At 44.7% G+C, this 16791-nt stretch overlaps 1 protein-coding gene across 7 annotated transcripts in view; it reads left to right on the top strand.

The window, feature by feature from the left end:
- Positions 1-16791, top strand: part of TET3 (tet methylcytosine dioxygenase 3) — a 126824-nt gene that overhangs the window by 88919 nt on the left and 21114 nt on the right. For all 7 annotated transcript variants that reach the window (XM_031949629.1, XM_031949630.1, XM_031949628.1 and 4 more), the window contains one exon: positions 7395-7485. In XM_031949629.1, the coding sequence (XP_031805489.1) occupies positions 7395-7485 (91 nt within the window). The remainder of the gene's footprint in view (positions 1-7394; positions 7486-16791) is intronic.

Raw genomic sequence — 16791 nt, 5'->3', positions numbered from 1 at the left:
CTATGATCTCCTCCTCCAATCTGTTGATTACAGTCAGGATCTGATGCTACTTCATATCACTGATCACATTTTAAAAAATGATCAGTGGATCCTTATTCTCTATAGGACTCCTTTTTCTTTTCTTTTTTTTTCTGAGGCAATTGGGGTTAAGTGACTTGCCCAGGATCAAACAAGGTAGGAATGTGTCTGGGGCCAGATTTGAACTCAGGTCCTCCTGATTTCAGGGCTGGTGCTCTATCCACTGCACCACCTCATGCCCCTAGGATTCCCTTTTCATTCAAGCCCCAACTTCTTCCATATCCACCCTATTTCTCCAATCTTTTTATTTTCCTGTATCTTCCAAACCAGAGTCTCCTGGTTTCCCCTGGAACACCCTCTGACCTCTTTTTGTCTGTTGAAATCCTTGCCTGTTTAAAATTCAAATCAAATGCTACCTTCTTTGGGAGACTCTTTTTTTGTTTTTCTTCCCATCTTCTCTGACTTGCCCCCAAACAATAATATTCTCCCTCACATGCCATATAGCCTATCATCGATACATGTTTGGGCCCCAAAGTTTGTCATCTAATAGAATGACTTTTCCTCCCAGGTTCGTGTCATGGGCAGGTTTCAGAAACAAGTCACAAAGGCTTCTTTCAGCTAATTGATTTAAAAAAAAAATTTTTTTTAATAGAATTGGGCTCTAGATAATAATAGTCTCCCGGGGGGCCTTCCTGCAGGTTGACAGCACTGTATTAATCACCTTTCCTAGAGTCAGATTATGCAAGCAACTATGAATCAACTTTAACATCATGCAGCCCACACCTCTACTTATTACTCATCAGAATATCTGGTGAGCCTTAGTCATGTACTTTGCTAAAATACCTCCTGTCTCTGGCATTGCCCCAAGATAGAAACCTAGTAGTTACTCAATATATCTGGCTTTCTACCCACCCACCTACCTACCTATAGAGAAGCGACATGAGCCAAAAGGGCTGGCCTTTAAATCAAGTTGATCTGGATCCAGGTGCTATTTCTTGATTGTATTTATCAAATTCCAAGCTCAGTGCCTGACATTTAGAAAGAACTTAATAAATTTTCCTCCTAATCATGGAAAGTCATGATTGGGAGTTGCTGATCTACAAGGGTAATGGAAATCACAGGTCCACAAAGCATGAAAAGGCATTTATTGATAATTTACTAGCAGTAAAGGCAAGAAAAGATAGTCTGTTGCCTCAAGGAGCTTAGAGCCTAACATGGGAAGTGGTGGCCCAGGAGGAGTGTTTTGGTCAGCAAAGTCTAAGTTCTTGCCATTTACCTTCCCTGAGTGCTTGTGTTGATTTGGAAGCCGAGAGCCATAATTAGAAACTGGGAAGAGGGATCTGTTGAGGCTGAGGGCATGGAGATGGCTAGAGAGCACTATGGTGAGTCTGGCTCTCGCCTGAGCATGGTAAATGCTCACTCAGTACTCCAAAGCCCAGGGTCCCAGTATGGGAGCTTGCAGGGATGAGGAGGAGGTAAAGGCTGAAACATAGAAGATGGCCAGGAAGTAGCCAGAAGTGGGGAAGGGATTACTAAATTTATCTACATATATTTGTACCAAGGACTCAAATGGATTTGTCATGGACAATTTCAACTTGAATCTACATTCTGTTTTCTCCATTCATTAAAATCTGTTCTTGGCTGGTTCTAGGCCATTTCTTATAAAGTTTTAACTTATGAGGAGGAACCAAGACTTTATCTTCATGGGTCTAGATGATGTGAGAAAGGTTCATTTCCTTTTTGGATGTGGGGTTTGTCTTTCTGGGTCTCATTATCATTCATAGCCTATTTAAATTTGGTAAATAAGAGAGAGAGAGTGGACCGATGAATTACAGAATTGAAAGTTACTATAGGTACTGTGTTTGGAGTGTCAGGATTTGGGCTGGGATGGATCTCAGACACTTAAGTAGGCATTTTAGTGATTTTCAAAAGACAGCCCCTGACTCTAAGAAACTCACAATCCAATGGGTCTCTTCTCCAAGTATGCTCAGATTTACAAAACTCAGATTTATAAATTTGTTCCTGTGACAGCATTTCTTGCATTTATTATTGAAAAGCTGGAAATCAAAAATATGACCAGCACTTGGAAAATCTTTTGTAAGATAACCTTATAATCCTGGACCAGATATGGTCCCACTAGACCCATTTGAAATGCCACTGAGCAGCTTGAATGGGTTGCTGGGAGACTGAGAGTTCCAACATCGGAAGCTCCGTAAAAGCAGGGACTGTATTATTTTCCCCATTGCTCCCTCAGCCCTGAACATGGTCCTTTGTTACATCATCATTTAAATTTTGGGTGAATTAAATTGACTGTCACTCACTTTATATTTATTTTTTATTTTGTCAATACACATTGTCCTGGAGAGATGCCTCCAAACAAACACCCAGTGTACATTACTGGGAGAAAAAATATCCATTTACTGGAAACGAGGGAATGTCTTTAATTTTGCTTGTGTGGTACCAACATTAAAATTGACCAGTTATTCTGTATCTCTTTGTTGATTTCATTTACGTTATGTTCATTGCATCTTTTGTTTTCTTGGTTTCCTTTTCTTCCCTCAGCATCATGTCTTAAAAATCTTTACAAATTTCTCTGAATTAGCCAACTTTGTCCTTCATTACAACTAATATTCTATTGTTTTCATGCAAAATTCACAAGTTTAGGACACAGTTTTGGTTTATAGTTTATTTTTGACTGTAAGAAATGCTATGTTGTGAACATGTTTGTATAGCTGAGTCTTTGGTAACATCCTTGGAATAACTTGCTGGAGAATAGAACCATTAAACTATTGACTTCTCCTGAGCCTTTCTACCCCAGTGCTTAGCCCAACATATACTATAAATATTTACAGTAAATATTTGTTGATTGAATATAGACACCCGGTCCCAGGAGTGCGGCTTTTACCTCTGAGTGAAAAGGTAAATAGGGTTTTTTTCCCCCCACTTCACTGTTCTGCCAAGAGAGAATTAGGTGTATATTAACTATTTAAGCTCTTGATTATACATTGTTGTGAAGGTAGGTCAAGAATATTAGAATTCTCTCACCTGGGTCTGACCTGTGGTGCTTGAGTCCAGGCTTTCGCTCTGACATCAGTTTTGAAGGCAATTTTAATTTAGTGGATACCTGAGTAGTTGATCTCAGAAATATAAAAATGGAGTCTGAGCATTTCAATCTGTGTAGGATTGAACACATTTATTAAGCATTTGCTACGTGCCAGGAAAGATTTGGCATTGAACCCCAGCACATCCTGGCCCTACCCTGCCTTCCCAAACTTCCAAGCCGGTCCTCCCTTTCATCCGAAGGTACCCTGGGGCTAACAGCACCTTAGCTTTTGTGCTGTTCTTTCCCAGGTCATTCCATGCCCAGGCCAGACCCATATTGGCAGTGCCCATCCTCCTTCCGCTCCCAAGCACCTCTCTTTGAAGGAAGCTCCCAGCTGATTGTCCCAGCTGCTCATCCACTCTTTCCCCCATTATTCTGTATATGTGTAAATATTCGTAAGCTCATGTAGACACACATTTATTGTGTCCTCTCTTAAAATGAAGCTCCTTGAGGGAAGGAACTGCTCACTTTGTCTCCACCCCCTCCTTTTCATATCCTCAGCTCCTAAGATAGTGGCTGGCACCTAGTAGACCCTTTTAAAAATGTTTGTTGATTGACTGACTAATTGACTTAAATTTCTTCTGCTTGTTCTGGGATCAAAACTTAACCCCTTGAGGGTGAAAACTACAAAGGAGAATATTTTGTCTTGACATCAGAAAAACCTTTCTGACTATTTAAGCCAGGTCAGGGGAGGAAGTGAGGCTTCAGGGGGCATCACTAGATGGCAAGGATTATAGTAATGGTGATGATAGCTTGCATTTATTTATTGCCTACTATGTGCCAGCACTGTGCTAAGTACTTTGCAAATGTTATCTCAAATGAGCTTCTTGACAACATGGGAGGTGGATGCTATTATCCCCATCTTACAGATGAGGAAACTGAGACCAACAGGATTGCCCAGGGTCACCTAGCTAGGATTTTTGAACTTGGGTCTCCTGATTCTAAGTCCAGTGTCTATCTATCGTACCACCTCTCTGCCTTATCCGGCAAAGGCCTTTGCCAGGGGCAGGTTGAGTCAGATCCAGGTTGGAATCAGATGGTATGGCATCTTCTTATTCTGCTGGGATCTTCTTATTCCACTGGAAAAACTTGAATTGATCTTTTTCAATTGCTCCCCTACTCCATGCCCAAAGTCCCAGGCTGTACCTTTCCCTCTTCTTTGACTTATCAAAACAAATTAAAGCACCTCAGAAATCAATGACTGGGCCTCTTTTGTTTATTCTCCTCCCCCCCTTTGCTAAGTCCATCTCCTGCTCCTCCAGCTTTGTAAGAGCTGACGAAGGCCTTGTCCAGGGTGAGAATAGACCCAGTCCTTTGGAAAGCTGTCACGGTGGAAGGACCATTTCCTTCTTTCCTTCCCAAAGACCAGTTTTCAGTTGTGTTGTCAAGCTCTGGTTTCTGTTTGGGCCCCATTATTTGGTTTATTGGTTTTCCCCCTTTTGGCCACTCCTGCTAGTGAAACCTGTCTAGTGGCATTTCTGGATGGTGCTGCTTTCTCTCATTTCTCATCTCATGCGAATACTGGATAAGGGATAACAGGAAGAGAGCTCTAGGTCATGTTTTCCCTCTCTCCTAGTAATCACACATAATAAGTAACCATGTCAGTGTGCAAAGCACTTGATATACAACGACTCCCTGGTGAAGGGTGGGCTATTTTACTAATGAGGTAGCCGAGACCCAGAGAAGAGGGCAGCCTGCCTGGAATCACACAGTTCATAAGGATCCAAGGCAGGAATCCAACTCAGAGCTTCCTAGTTCTAATCCAGTATTCACTCTACCATCCAGCCCTTCTGGACCTCAGTTTCCTCAGCTGTAAATTGAGAAAGTAAAACTTGACCTATTGTAAAGTTTAGTGTCTCTTGAGGATCACTTTTCCTCAACTTTTAAAAATGGGGATAATATATACTGATTTCACAAGTCATTGCACATGTTAAGGGAGGTTGGGGTCCTGGGACTAGAGTGCCCAAAGAGGTTTAGGCTGCTATAGTGGAAGGTCTTGAATTGAGTCACTTTTTCCCCTAGTAGCTACCACTGGGTGAATTGAGCAAGGTAGCTAACTTCTCTGTGCCTCAGTTTCCTTATCCGCAAAATTAGATACAGATTCAGTGTTCTGGATTCAGCAGCATCTGAGATCCCTCCTGGTTCTCATTCCACAATCCTGTGAATGTTCAATATGAAGGTTAGCTCTGTCTCTGCCTCAGTCTCTCAGTCTCTGCCTGTCTCTGTGTCCCATAAGCACTGAGTGGGTTACATTACTTTTTCTTGATTGCCATGAATATCTGAGTTCTAGCTTCAGTTTCTCTAGCTGGGCTTTTGGATCTCACAGCTGCGGAGTCTTGTTTCTCACCCGTAGTTCCTCCTTCTGGGCTTCTTGTGAGACTCAAATGAAATGTGATGGTAAAAGGCTTTGCTAACCTCAAATTGTGGTAGAAATGTTCACTTTCGTCTTCTTGAGGAACGGGGTGTAGAATTAGGATTGGAACATTCTAACTCAGTCTTTGGTCTCTCTTACTCTTTACCTTCCACCTTAGCAAGCAAAAGTTCTGGCTAGAGTTGAAGATTTTCCAGAAGAAATGGTCCGGTTGAGCCCACATGGCCTTGAAGGTCTACATGATCCATTAGGAAATAGGAAGGCAACGAAATGAGAATATTTCTCAGGTTTTCCAGTGAAAAGATTAAGGATATTTAAACACAGAATCTTATATTTTCTGAAGATACAGAGCAAATGTGGGTGGCTCATTCCATTTGGGCAAGGGGCAAGGTGTTTCTAAGGTAGAAAGTAAGAGTGAACCACCCCCTCCCCCCATTTGAAAAATTATTTTACTTTCAATTCTGAGTTCTTTCCTTCTACCAACTCTCCCCATCCACTGAAAAAGCAAAAAAAAGAAAACTTGTTACAAATATAGTTAGTCAAGCGAAACAAATTCTCCCATCAGCCACCTTCCCTCTGAATGTTTCAATCTGCACTTAAAACAATGAACTTTGTATCCTGTCTCAAACTTAATGAGCCTCCCAACTTGCCTTGAGTCTTCGGAAAATAGGGGATTCTGGATCTGGTCATCCTTAATCCTTTCATCGGAGAGTCTTCCCATTTCGTTGCCTTCCTTTTTCTTAGTCTGATATTCAAGGCCATTTATACTGGAGTCCCAACTGTATCACTTCCCTATAGACCACCCTGAAGTCTAGTCCGATCACTGGGGAGGGATGGAGAGCCTTCACAGTCAGTGATGCTGTGAGTCGGTGGCTTGTTTCTGTGTTGTTGGGTCCTTGCCAGTCACCTGCCTGTCCCCGTGGGTCTCAGGTTGTTATTTGAGCTGGGGCAGTTGCCACTTGCAGAATATAAAGTGTGTGAGAATCTGGAGACCTTGATCATGTTTGGAATCCACTCAATAGGGGCAGCCCCTTTGGTCAAATTCTTTGGGAAGTCGGGGTCCGCTGTGCTCTGGGCTTAGTCACATGTGGGAGAGAAGTTTTCTTTGGGAAATGCTATTCTTACACCATGTATGCTGAATAAGTCAAATGTACATGAAACAAAATGATCAGTTCTCTTTTATCTGAAGTAAGCTAAGTTCCAAATTTGGGGGGCACCCTTAGAACCACTGCTTTGTCCTTTGTGGGCCATTTGTAGGCCCCATTCCTTCCTTACAACCTTCAGAAAGTAGCACCCACCAAACCTTTACCATGAAGCCTTTGCCCCCAATCAATAGACATTGACTGTAGACTTAATGTCTTTTCTTATTTGGTGGAGGATAGAACTAGACCTGAGATTTCTTTAGTCAGGGAACGCCCAGGAGAAGAGACTCCCTTCTTCAATGCAGATAGGCAGCTTCTCTGCAACTTGGTGCTTTGGAGTTGCCCAGAGCAAGTTAAAAGACTTGCCCAGGGTCACATAACTCTATCTCCTCTACTGCACTGTCTCATAATAGTCTTTACTACTCTCATTTCTCTTAGGTATTTATGTGATGGTCTGGGAAAATGACTGCATCAATCTTAAAATTAAAATTATAGGATCATTGAATATCTGAGCTAGATGTAACCTCAGTGATAAGCTGCCTTAGTGGCCCGATTTTGCCTATGAAGAAGGGAGCCCCAGAGATGTCAAGATAGACTTGTAGTAGCCAATCAATGGCACAACCAGGATTTGAATCCAGACCTTTTAACTTGCATTATGTTATCCCTCTCCTCTTCCCGTGTATTGTACATACCAGGCACTCGGTAAACATTTTGAAAACTGATGAAATAATTTTATTTTTTTCTTTCCCTCTCAACCCAGAGCAAATAGTGGAGAAAGATGAAGGTCCATATTACACCCATCTGGGGGCTGGGCCCTCTGTGGCAGCCATCCGAGAGCTGATGGAGGACCGGTAAGTGGGATTTGGCCTCTAGTTGGCCTGGGAGCAACTTGGAGTCTAGGATCAGAAAGTTAGAGATGGTTACCCCGACTATCCTGTGTGGATCCCGAGGGGAATAAGGGCCCACTAGTTTTCTGTTGGCTTCTTGGCCGCAAGTCTCTGAGGCTGTTTTCTGTCCTCTTCCCCCCACCCAGCCTTCAATCAGACCTCACTTAGACCAGGGAGCCATATATTGGTCCCATTGTTGATCCATAGAGGAGAGAGTTCAGAGCAGGAGGGAGTATAAGGTAGTTCTTGAGCAGTGAGTAGGAACTTTTTACAAGGAAGAACTTCTCAAAAGTGGAAAATGTATCCACCTAGAATCATGAGACAGGTGGAATGATGATAGTTAACTCACTTCTTACTATTATTGTGTGATTGGTAAATCAGAAGACTTTCCTCTCCCCTCCCCCTAGTATATTTCTCTCTCCTTCCCAACCAATTGAGCTTCTCTTTGGAGGGAAGGTGGGAGTGGTGCTCACACTTAGGCTATTTCATACCCATAGTCCTCCACTGCTCAAGGAGCAAGAGGGTGGTTTCTATCCTCATGGTCAAAATTGGTGATAGTCTTCTATTGTGTTTTCTTGCTGCTCTTGTCCCTTTCTGTGCTATCTTTGTCATTGTGTTGACTCTTTCCCTGGTTCTGCCTCCTTCTATCTTTCCACAGTTTCTGTACGTCTTTCTCTGCTTCTCCAGACTTTTCATTTTCATTGTTTCTCATGACACAGTGACTTTCCTTTATGCCATACTCTGTCCAGCCATCCTGCAGTGAAGGGCACAACACTCACTGGCTTTCTTTGCTTTCACCAATTAAGAAATACGGTGAATATTTTGGTGATATGGGATCTTTATTTTTGTCTTTGATCTTGAGATTATTTGTTTAGTGGAACAACTCACTCTGATTATGGACTTTTTAGGCCACTAGGTGACACAATAAATAGAGTTTTGGGCCTAGACTCAAATCCAGTTCCAGACATTCACTAGTTGTGTGACTCTGAGCATATCATTTAACCTGCTTTGCCTTTTTTTTTTTTTTTTTAACTATAACATATAAAGTGAAGATAATCGTTATTTCTGCTTCCCAGGGTTGTTTTGAGGATGAAATCAAATATTTGTAAAGTAATTAGCACAATCCTTGGCACATAGTAGATACCATAGAAATAAACTATTTCTATTACTGAGATGAAGGTCTTTGGACAAATGTTCTGTGGCCACTTTTTTAAAAATAGCTTTTTATTTTTCAAAGTGCATGCAAAGATATTTTTCAATATTCACCCTAGCAAAATCTTACGTTCATATTTTTCTCCCTTCCTTCCCTTCTTTCCCCTTCTCTAGACAGTAAGAATCTAATGTAGATTAAACATGTATAATTCTTGTAAACATATTTCCACATTTATTATGTTGCACAAGAAAAATTTGATCAAGAGAGAGCCAGGGAGAAAGAGAGAGAGACAGGGACAGAAGGGGGGGAGAGAGGGAAGGAGAGAGAATGAGAGAGAGATCAGAGAGATATCAGAGAACAGAGAACAGCAACTGCCTCTCAGTCTCCTTGTTTCATTGTCTCACATTCTGGGGTGGGTCTCCAGCAGCCACTATCAGGCAGCTCCTGTGGATTCCAACAGGTATGCAGTTTTATAGCCCTTTGGCCATTGTTCTAAATTGCTCTCCCAAATGGTCTCCCAACCTCCCAAATGGTTGGATCAATTCAGAACTTCAGTGATATAAAAGTGATTATGGCTCAGGTGTCCCGGAAGGAGGACAAGATCACATCTGTAGCCCTTCTCCCTCAGATTCTATGAAAGCATCAGGACTTGTTCATTGTCTTTAAATTAGAGTCCTGATTTTTTAAGTATTTAATATAAGCCATAGGCTTGGGAAGTTAACTGTGTCTCTGATGGATACTAGGTAATTGCCTTTTATTACGCTACTTAAAAATACAAAAAAAGAAAAAGTTGTAGCTTATAGCGGATTCATTCAAGGTTAGAGTAAGCGATCCCTAATACCCAGGAACATGTTGACCAAAGCCTCGTTTGGTGGCAGACTGTCTCTGAAGAAGGGTGACCTGCAGATGGAGAGAGCTAACTTGTGTCCGGAGTCCAAACACATCTGGATCGGTGTGGGCAATTATTTGTGGAAGCCATTGGTAATTGTAGAGTGTGCAGGGGAGAACAGCTAGAATTGTGAAGTTCCTTGGGGCATCTGAGGATTGATGGGGAAATCAGCCGCTTTAGCCTAGAGCGGGGGAGTCGAGTTGTTGGAGCAGAGCCCTGCACTACTGTAACTGGTTCACATATTTGAAAGGCTTTCATGTGGAAAAGGAATTGGTCCCGTTCTCCTTGGCCCCAGGGAACAGAATACTGAGCACTGGCTAGAGGTTGCCAGAGGAGCAGACAGATTGGAGGGAAAGGCCTTATTTAAACCTGGGAGATGATCTGGGTTTCCTCTTGTGGGACGTCTTTGTAGACTGGACCAAATGGTCTCTGAAAGGCCCTTTCATCTCTTGGCATTCTGGGATTCGATTCTGTGGGGCTCTCAACACCAGGGTAATGGATCAAGCTCATCAATCTAGTGCTGAAAAGAACCTTACAGACCATCTAGTGGAAGCCTTTCATTTTTACAAATTCAGAAACAGAGGCACAGAGAAGTGATGTGACGCGTCTAAGATAATCCACAGATCTGAAGCCAAGTCCTCCTGTTCTAAGTCAGATGCTCTTCCCACTGGGTAATATTGACTCCAGTCTCCCTTCCATGTGCAGTGTTCTGGTTCTGCTCATTTCACTTTGGACCTAGTGTAACTTCCTCATGTCACAGATGAGAAAACTAAAGCACAGACCACAGAGCTGCCTAGTGTTCTCCTTGGATTCTGTCCACAGTAACAATAAATCATTCCTAAGGGTTTACTGGAAAGGGGCAGAGTTGAATAGATATATGGCGGGGGCCGCACCCATTGGTGACATGGAAAGCCGACTGTAAAAGGAAGGCTCACGCTGCTTCCCTTTGCATTTTGAAGGATTTCCAGCTCAGTGGTCCCGTGCCCCACCATCGAAGGTGACTGAAAGCTCTCCCATCTCATCCTTATCACCTCTTCAAAGTTCCCAATGTGAACAAAAGCACTGCTTGGTCTTGTCTGTTTTTGTGGGCAACACTCCCCCCGCTTTCCCTGTAAAGTGGGGTACAAACAGTGCCTGCCTCACAAACTTTTTGCTGTGATATGCATCCAAAGCACTTTGCAGTCTTTCAAACCCGCTCGCCACACGGAAGCTGCTGCTGTTTGGGTCCTGGTGGCCCATGCTCAGGCTGAAGGTGGTCACTTCTTGCTTTGGCTCTCTGGGGACGAGAGAGGGGATTTTGCCAAACTCTTCAGGGCTTGAGGTCACATGGATGGGGTTCGCTCCCACCAGATCAGCACATGTGCAAACCCTGATGACACCAGACAAGCCGGGAACAGAACCGGGCGGACCAGCGGGCAGGCTCCACTCTCTGAGCCAAAACAGCGAGCAGCTGGTTTTGTTTTCGGCCAGGTGGACTTTTGCTCTGTCTGGAATCGATGTGTGGCTGGCTGACTTTTGTCTGTCTGATTCTCCTTTCCTGCTCCAGGAAGTCCTTCTTTGCTAATCTCTCCTCTTCTGATGTACACCTTGACCCACCTGCACACACCCCATGTGCACACACCTCACATGTACAAACACCCACTATGCATACATGCATGCACACCCACAAACACACTATACTCATGTGCACACTACATGCCCACTTGCACACACCCCCATGTGCACACACCTCACATGTACAAGCACTATACATACATGCACGCACACCCACACATGCACAAGCACACACTATGATACTATATACCCATTTGCACACACCTCAAGTGCACACACATACACATGTACACGCATCGCATCTGCACCCACACCTGCATGCATTCATAAGCACCCACTATACACACTGCATGTCCACTTGCACACACCTCAAGTGCACACACCTTGCATGTACAAGCACTTACTATACATACATGCATGCATGCACACACTCGCACACATGTAGCCCACACAGTATCTCCCCTCTTTCTTCTCTGTCCTTCCTCCTATTCCCTTTGGGCATTTATCTTTTTTCCCTGGTGACCTTCTTTTTTTGTGACATCCTTACTGCTAATTTACCTCCCTGACACACAGAGAGAGAAGAAACAAAAGGCAGAGAAGGGCAGCGAGGGAGAAGTAGGGAGCAAGAGAAAGGGAAGCCTAGCCAAGCCAGAGTCATGCTCCAGTGGCCCTGCCCCACGCTGTGCGTCTCTCAAGCTTTGGGGCTCTCGGTTCCATCCCCCGCGGCAGGAAATGGGGAGGCTGCTTCACAACAGTCCAAAACCCCGATCCGAAGTTGTCAGTCTTTCAAAATTGCTTTGTTTTTCACTTGTTTTCTTTGTATAAGTCATACTCTTGTTTCGCTCCCATTATTCTCTATTGGTCCCCACAGTCCAGGATTCTCTGAATTAATTTGTTTGTCATGTTTTCTGGTAAAAATAACATTTAATCACACTCATATACAACTTGTTGGGCCATCCCCAACTGTTTATGTTTATACACACACGCGCATGTGTATATATAGAATATGATCTAAGATAACACCATAAACTTCTTGCTTTCTCCCCCCCCCCCCCTTTTTTTTTTTCTTTTTTGTGCCCTTCTGTGGGATCAGGAAGTTTTGTTTTGTGTGTTTATTCCTTTCTCAACCCACCTCTATCTCCACTTTCCTCTTGGATTTGATTTCCAGAAGAAAGAAGGGGGTGGGGGCAAGATGGAAGGAGAAAATAGCTGTGATTTGGTTTTGCAAGGAGATGGCACAGTGAATAGAGCATGAGACGATTCTTTGTCACGAGTTCCAATCTGGGCTCAGACAATGTACTTGCTGTGTGACTCTGGATAAGTCACTTTATCCTATTCTCCTCCATTCCTCATCTGTAAAATGAGCTAGAAAAGGAAATGCAGATGTGATCGAACAAGAACTTTTTTCAAGATCTCTTGTGGAGGAGGGATTCTGCTGCTTTTGTTTGACACCGATGCGTAGAACTAGGAACCATTTTCCTTTGGAGGAATAGAGATTGTTTTCTTCTCTGAATCTAACACAGCGTCTGGCACATAGCAAGGGCTTGTTAGCTTGGTAGTTCTAAGTTGTAGTAACAGGAATGATTAATTGTTCCAAAGAGGCACATTTGGGCTGGAGCTCAGAAAAGAACTCACCAGTTTGAGCAATCCCAGAACGCACAGGGCTGCCATGAAAGGCAATGCTTCTTCCCTTGCAGACTTATCACAGAAGTCGGGTGAATACTGTTTGCAGGTAATCATGGCCATGCCTTTGCACTTTAGCTTGGTCAAGATGGCTAATGAGATACCTTCCAACTCTTGAGACTCTGCTCATGTATCTGTGTGAGTGAGGTTGCTGCCACTTCTAAATCTGTGATCCTCCAGTACAATCTAACTGTAAACAATATTGTGCCTACTTTACAGGTAAAGAAACTGAGGCACAAAGGTTGACTTATCAGAGGTCAGATTACTTGGAATGGACCAGGAATAAGAACCCAGATATTGTTCCAAATCCAGTGTAGTTATTTTTTTCCTGCCATTACCTTGTTGGAAATTTACTCCACTCTCTGGGACATATAGTTTAGGATGCTTCATCTGCAAATTATAGAGTAACTGAGGCTCACATAAGTCAGGTTGTGGAGGTAAAACTCACACCTGGGTCTTCGGGTTCCCTTTCACTTTTTCCCCTGCTGCATCTGGATATAGTGGGGGCATTTGGGCCAGCCTGTAGACGGTGGCAGATTTATTACAGGTTTTTTCTTTTTTAAGAAAATGCAGAATAAGTTCATTGTAAGAACTTAAAATGCCACTTGGTGGGTGCTAATAATGCCAAGCCCTCTGCTGATGCAAATGTCCCAGTGGAAACACAGCAGGGTAGCATGTGCAGAGATGGGCTCTGAGTTAACCCTGTGCATCCTGGGAGTGATCAGTGGACATCATACTGGCCCAGGAATAGGAGAGCCAGCTCCCAGTGCCAGTCCTGCCTCTGACTCCCTGTCACTGTGCCCATCTATACATAGTGGGCTCCCTCATCTTAATGCTTCTTATCTGTATAATGAAAAGGTGTGACAAGATGATTTGTAGTGAATTTTTTTTGGGGGGGTAAGGCAGTTGGGGTTAAGTGACTTGCTCAGGGTCACATAGCTAGTTAGTGTTAACATTCTGAGCTTAGATTTGAACTCACATCCTTTTGACTTCAGGGCCTTGTGCTCTATCCACTGAGCTACTTAGCTGCCCCAACAAGATGATTTTTTTTCCTGAGGCAGTTGGGGTTAAGTGACTTACCCAGGGTCACACAGCTGGGAGGTATCTGAGACCAGATTTGAACTCAGGTTCTCCTGACTTCAGGGCTGGTGCTCTCTCCACTGTGCCACCTAGCTGCCCCCAAGATGATTTTTCAGTATAGAATAAGCAACTAACATTTTGGGTTCTAAGGTCCCTCCTGGCTTACAGTCTGTTCTAACGTCCTTTCCACTCTGTCCTTGATAGAATTTGTTCTAAGTTCATGATAGATTGTGAACCATGTGTGTAAATTATCTTGGCCTCGGCATGTGTGTGTATATGTGTCTGTGTCTCTGTGTGTGTGTGTAATATTTATATGTTTGTAGCCTGGGAGTCTGTGTGTTGGAGTTAGTGTGTGGGCAGAGGTATCCCTCCATAAGGTCAAAGATCTTCTAGTGCCTCATTATTGCATAGAGGTGTCCCTATCTCCTTAAAGGCTTCCTTAATGGTCCCAGAGCTCGTGTCCGTGCTCCCGAGCCGGAAGCCGGAGTGCCCGCATTAGCAGTTGGGAAATTGTCTTCGGCCCTCGGTGGCCGAGATCACAATCTCTTCGGCTTGTTCCGAGGGTGATAAATATAACTTCTGGCCCTGGCAACACACAGAGCGTGCCTCAGAAGGCAGCTTAGTGTCTCTGGAGGTATCTGGAGAGCCATCTGTGACCCGCAGACCGTAGCACGGCTCCGAGCGTCAGCGCCTGGTCCGAGAGCTGCCGGGCCGGGAGGGCGTGTGTCTAGCTGCGGCCGTTCCCGTGTGCTTGCCTGCATGTGCCTCTGCGTGTGTGTGTTTGCGCCTTTATTCATCCGTGATCGGTATGCAGGCCCTGGGAACTCCGCTGGCGGGGAGCCCTGATGACATAACTCCCCCCACCAGGAGACCTGCTCCCTTTTCTCATGCCCGAGCGGCCGCCGGAGGCCAGCTATGTAGGGAATGTCGCCCGACTGCAAAGCCGGAAAGTGGCCAAGACTCCCCCAAAGCGGCAGCTCTGGCCTCCTTCCCCTCCCGGCCGGGTGGCTCTCGGCCCTCTGGCGGGGCCTCCCCTCCGAGCCCCTCCGAGAAAAGCCGTTCCTTCCTCTTCACATTTCTTGGGACTCCCATTCGAGCTTGCTTGAATCATGGTCTGGAGGGAGATCAAACCAATCATTGGGCGCCTTTCTTGGAAAAAATGTTCCCTCTTTGGCAGAAATAGAAGGCCAGAAATCGGTGGGAACTCGGGTGCAATTTTCACTGACTGTAGATTGTCCTAGTTAGCGAGCCTGGGAGCTGGCAAGGGGATCCTGGGGATGTGACTCAAGCAGCTGTTTTTTTTACTCTGGCTTTTACCACAGTGGGCAGAGGGCATTTTGGAGTTGGGATCCCCGGGTTGAAGGCTTGTTTCTGACCCATGTGTGGATTTTACCACAGTGGCCAGAGTCCATCTTGGAGTTGGGATGAAGGCTTGTTTCTGACCCACGTGTTGATTTTACCACAGTGGGCAGAGTCCACTTTGGAGTCAGGATGCCTGGGAGGAAGTCTTGTTTCTAACACACGTGTGCTCTGTAACTCTCCCAGACTGGTGCCTGTCTACCTGATAATTTATTCCCCCAGTATCCTCTAGGATTCCGGGATGCTGCCCTTCTTTCCATTGCTCCACTTGAATGATCCATCTTCTGGTGCTGGGTTCTCTTGCATAGATGTCTCCCATGCCCGCTTCCCTCACTTTCTTCCCTTCCTCCATCGCTGGCTCTCTGGCGTCTCTGCGATTTCCTCCCACTTATCCAGTCTATTTGCATGGAGCGCTACGTGTCCTGTCATTCCCTCCCTTTCTCCCCTCTATTAAACCACAAACCCATTGAAAGCAAGGCTTGTTTTTGCTTCTGTTTGTATCCCATGCACCTAGCACAGCACCCTCCTAGGGGCTTTGTAGGCACTTACTATCAAGTTCTCATTGCCCCAAGCAGATTTCTATGGGGTTGGAGTTATAGATGCTGCTGCATTTAGGTCATTGGAGAGAAGTTCCACATAGGGGTGATGAACATCAAGGAAATCAGAGGGCCAGATTCCCATTTACCCTCTCCCACCCCTCCCCCCCAAAAATCCATGTTTTCTTTGACTATCTATAGTCAGTATTTATTGATATTCTCTGGTGGAACTGAGATTGTGGGTCCCTGTGAGTAGCTCTCCAACAAGGCAGATCCCAACCTAGCCACACCACCATCCTGGGTGACTCTTTTATTTTTTTTTCCAGAGGCAATTGGGATTAAGTGACTTGCCCAGGGTCCCACAGCCAGGAAGTATTAAGTGTCTGAGGCCAGATTTGAACTTCAGGGCTGGTACTCTATCTACTACACCAACTGGCAGCCCCCTGGGTGACTCTTAAACTTGTTCTCCAACAAGTTTCCTCCCCTTAACTCCCAGTGCCCACTCAAAGAGTCTTAGGAGCCCTGATGTTCTTTGGCAACCAAGTCTGCCTGGGGAGGGGGAGGAAAAGAGGGGGAGACATTCAGTACATGACAGCCTACCTTCCGCTTCTGTCGTACACATCCTCCATGGCATTCTTCAGGCCCTGTCTTACCAATGAATCATCATGGTGATCTCCTGGGTCCTACAAAAGCCTACCGGGAACTTCTCCAAAACCTCTAGTCACCCACCCTTTACCATGTTTCATGATTCACCAATAAATAGCATCATCAAGAGATTTTCTCTCTCTCCCTCTGCCTTTCTCCCACTCTCCCCTTTCTTCCCTTTCTCCCCCATCCCTTTCCCCCGCCCGTGCTATTCCATTAGTATAAGAATATAAGGAACACCTAGTAAGAAAGCTCTGTACCAGTGCAGGATCTGAGTCTCCATGAGTTAGCCCTTGATTGGCTAAACATTTCCTGGCTTCAAGACTAGTTCTTAAAATACTTAACCTCACTCCTCACTTCATTAAAGATAA

This window comes from Sarcophilus harrisii, chromosome 2, assembly GCF_902635505.1.
Source record: "Sarcophilus harrisii chromosome 2, mSarHar1.11, whole genome shotgun sequence".
In the NCBI taxonomy this organism is placed as follows: Eukaryota; Metazoa; Chordata; class Mammalia; order Dasyuromorphia; family Dasyuridae; genus Sarcophilus; species Sarcophilus harrisii.
The sequence above is the reverse complement of the archived record's forward strand: the minus strand, read 5'-3'. Positions and strand labels throughout refer to the sequence as shown.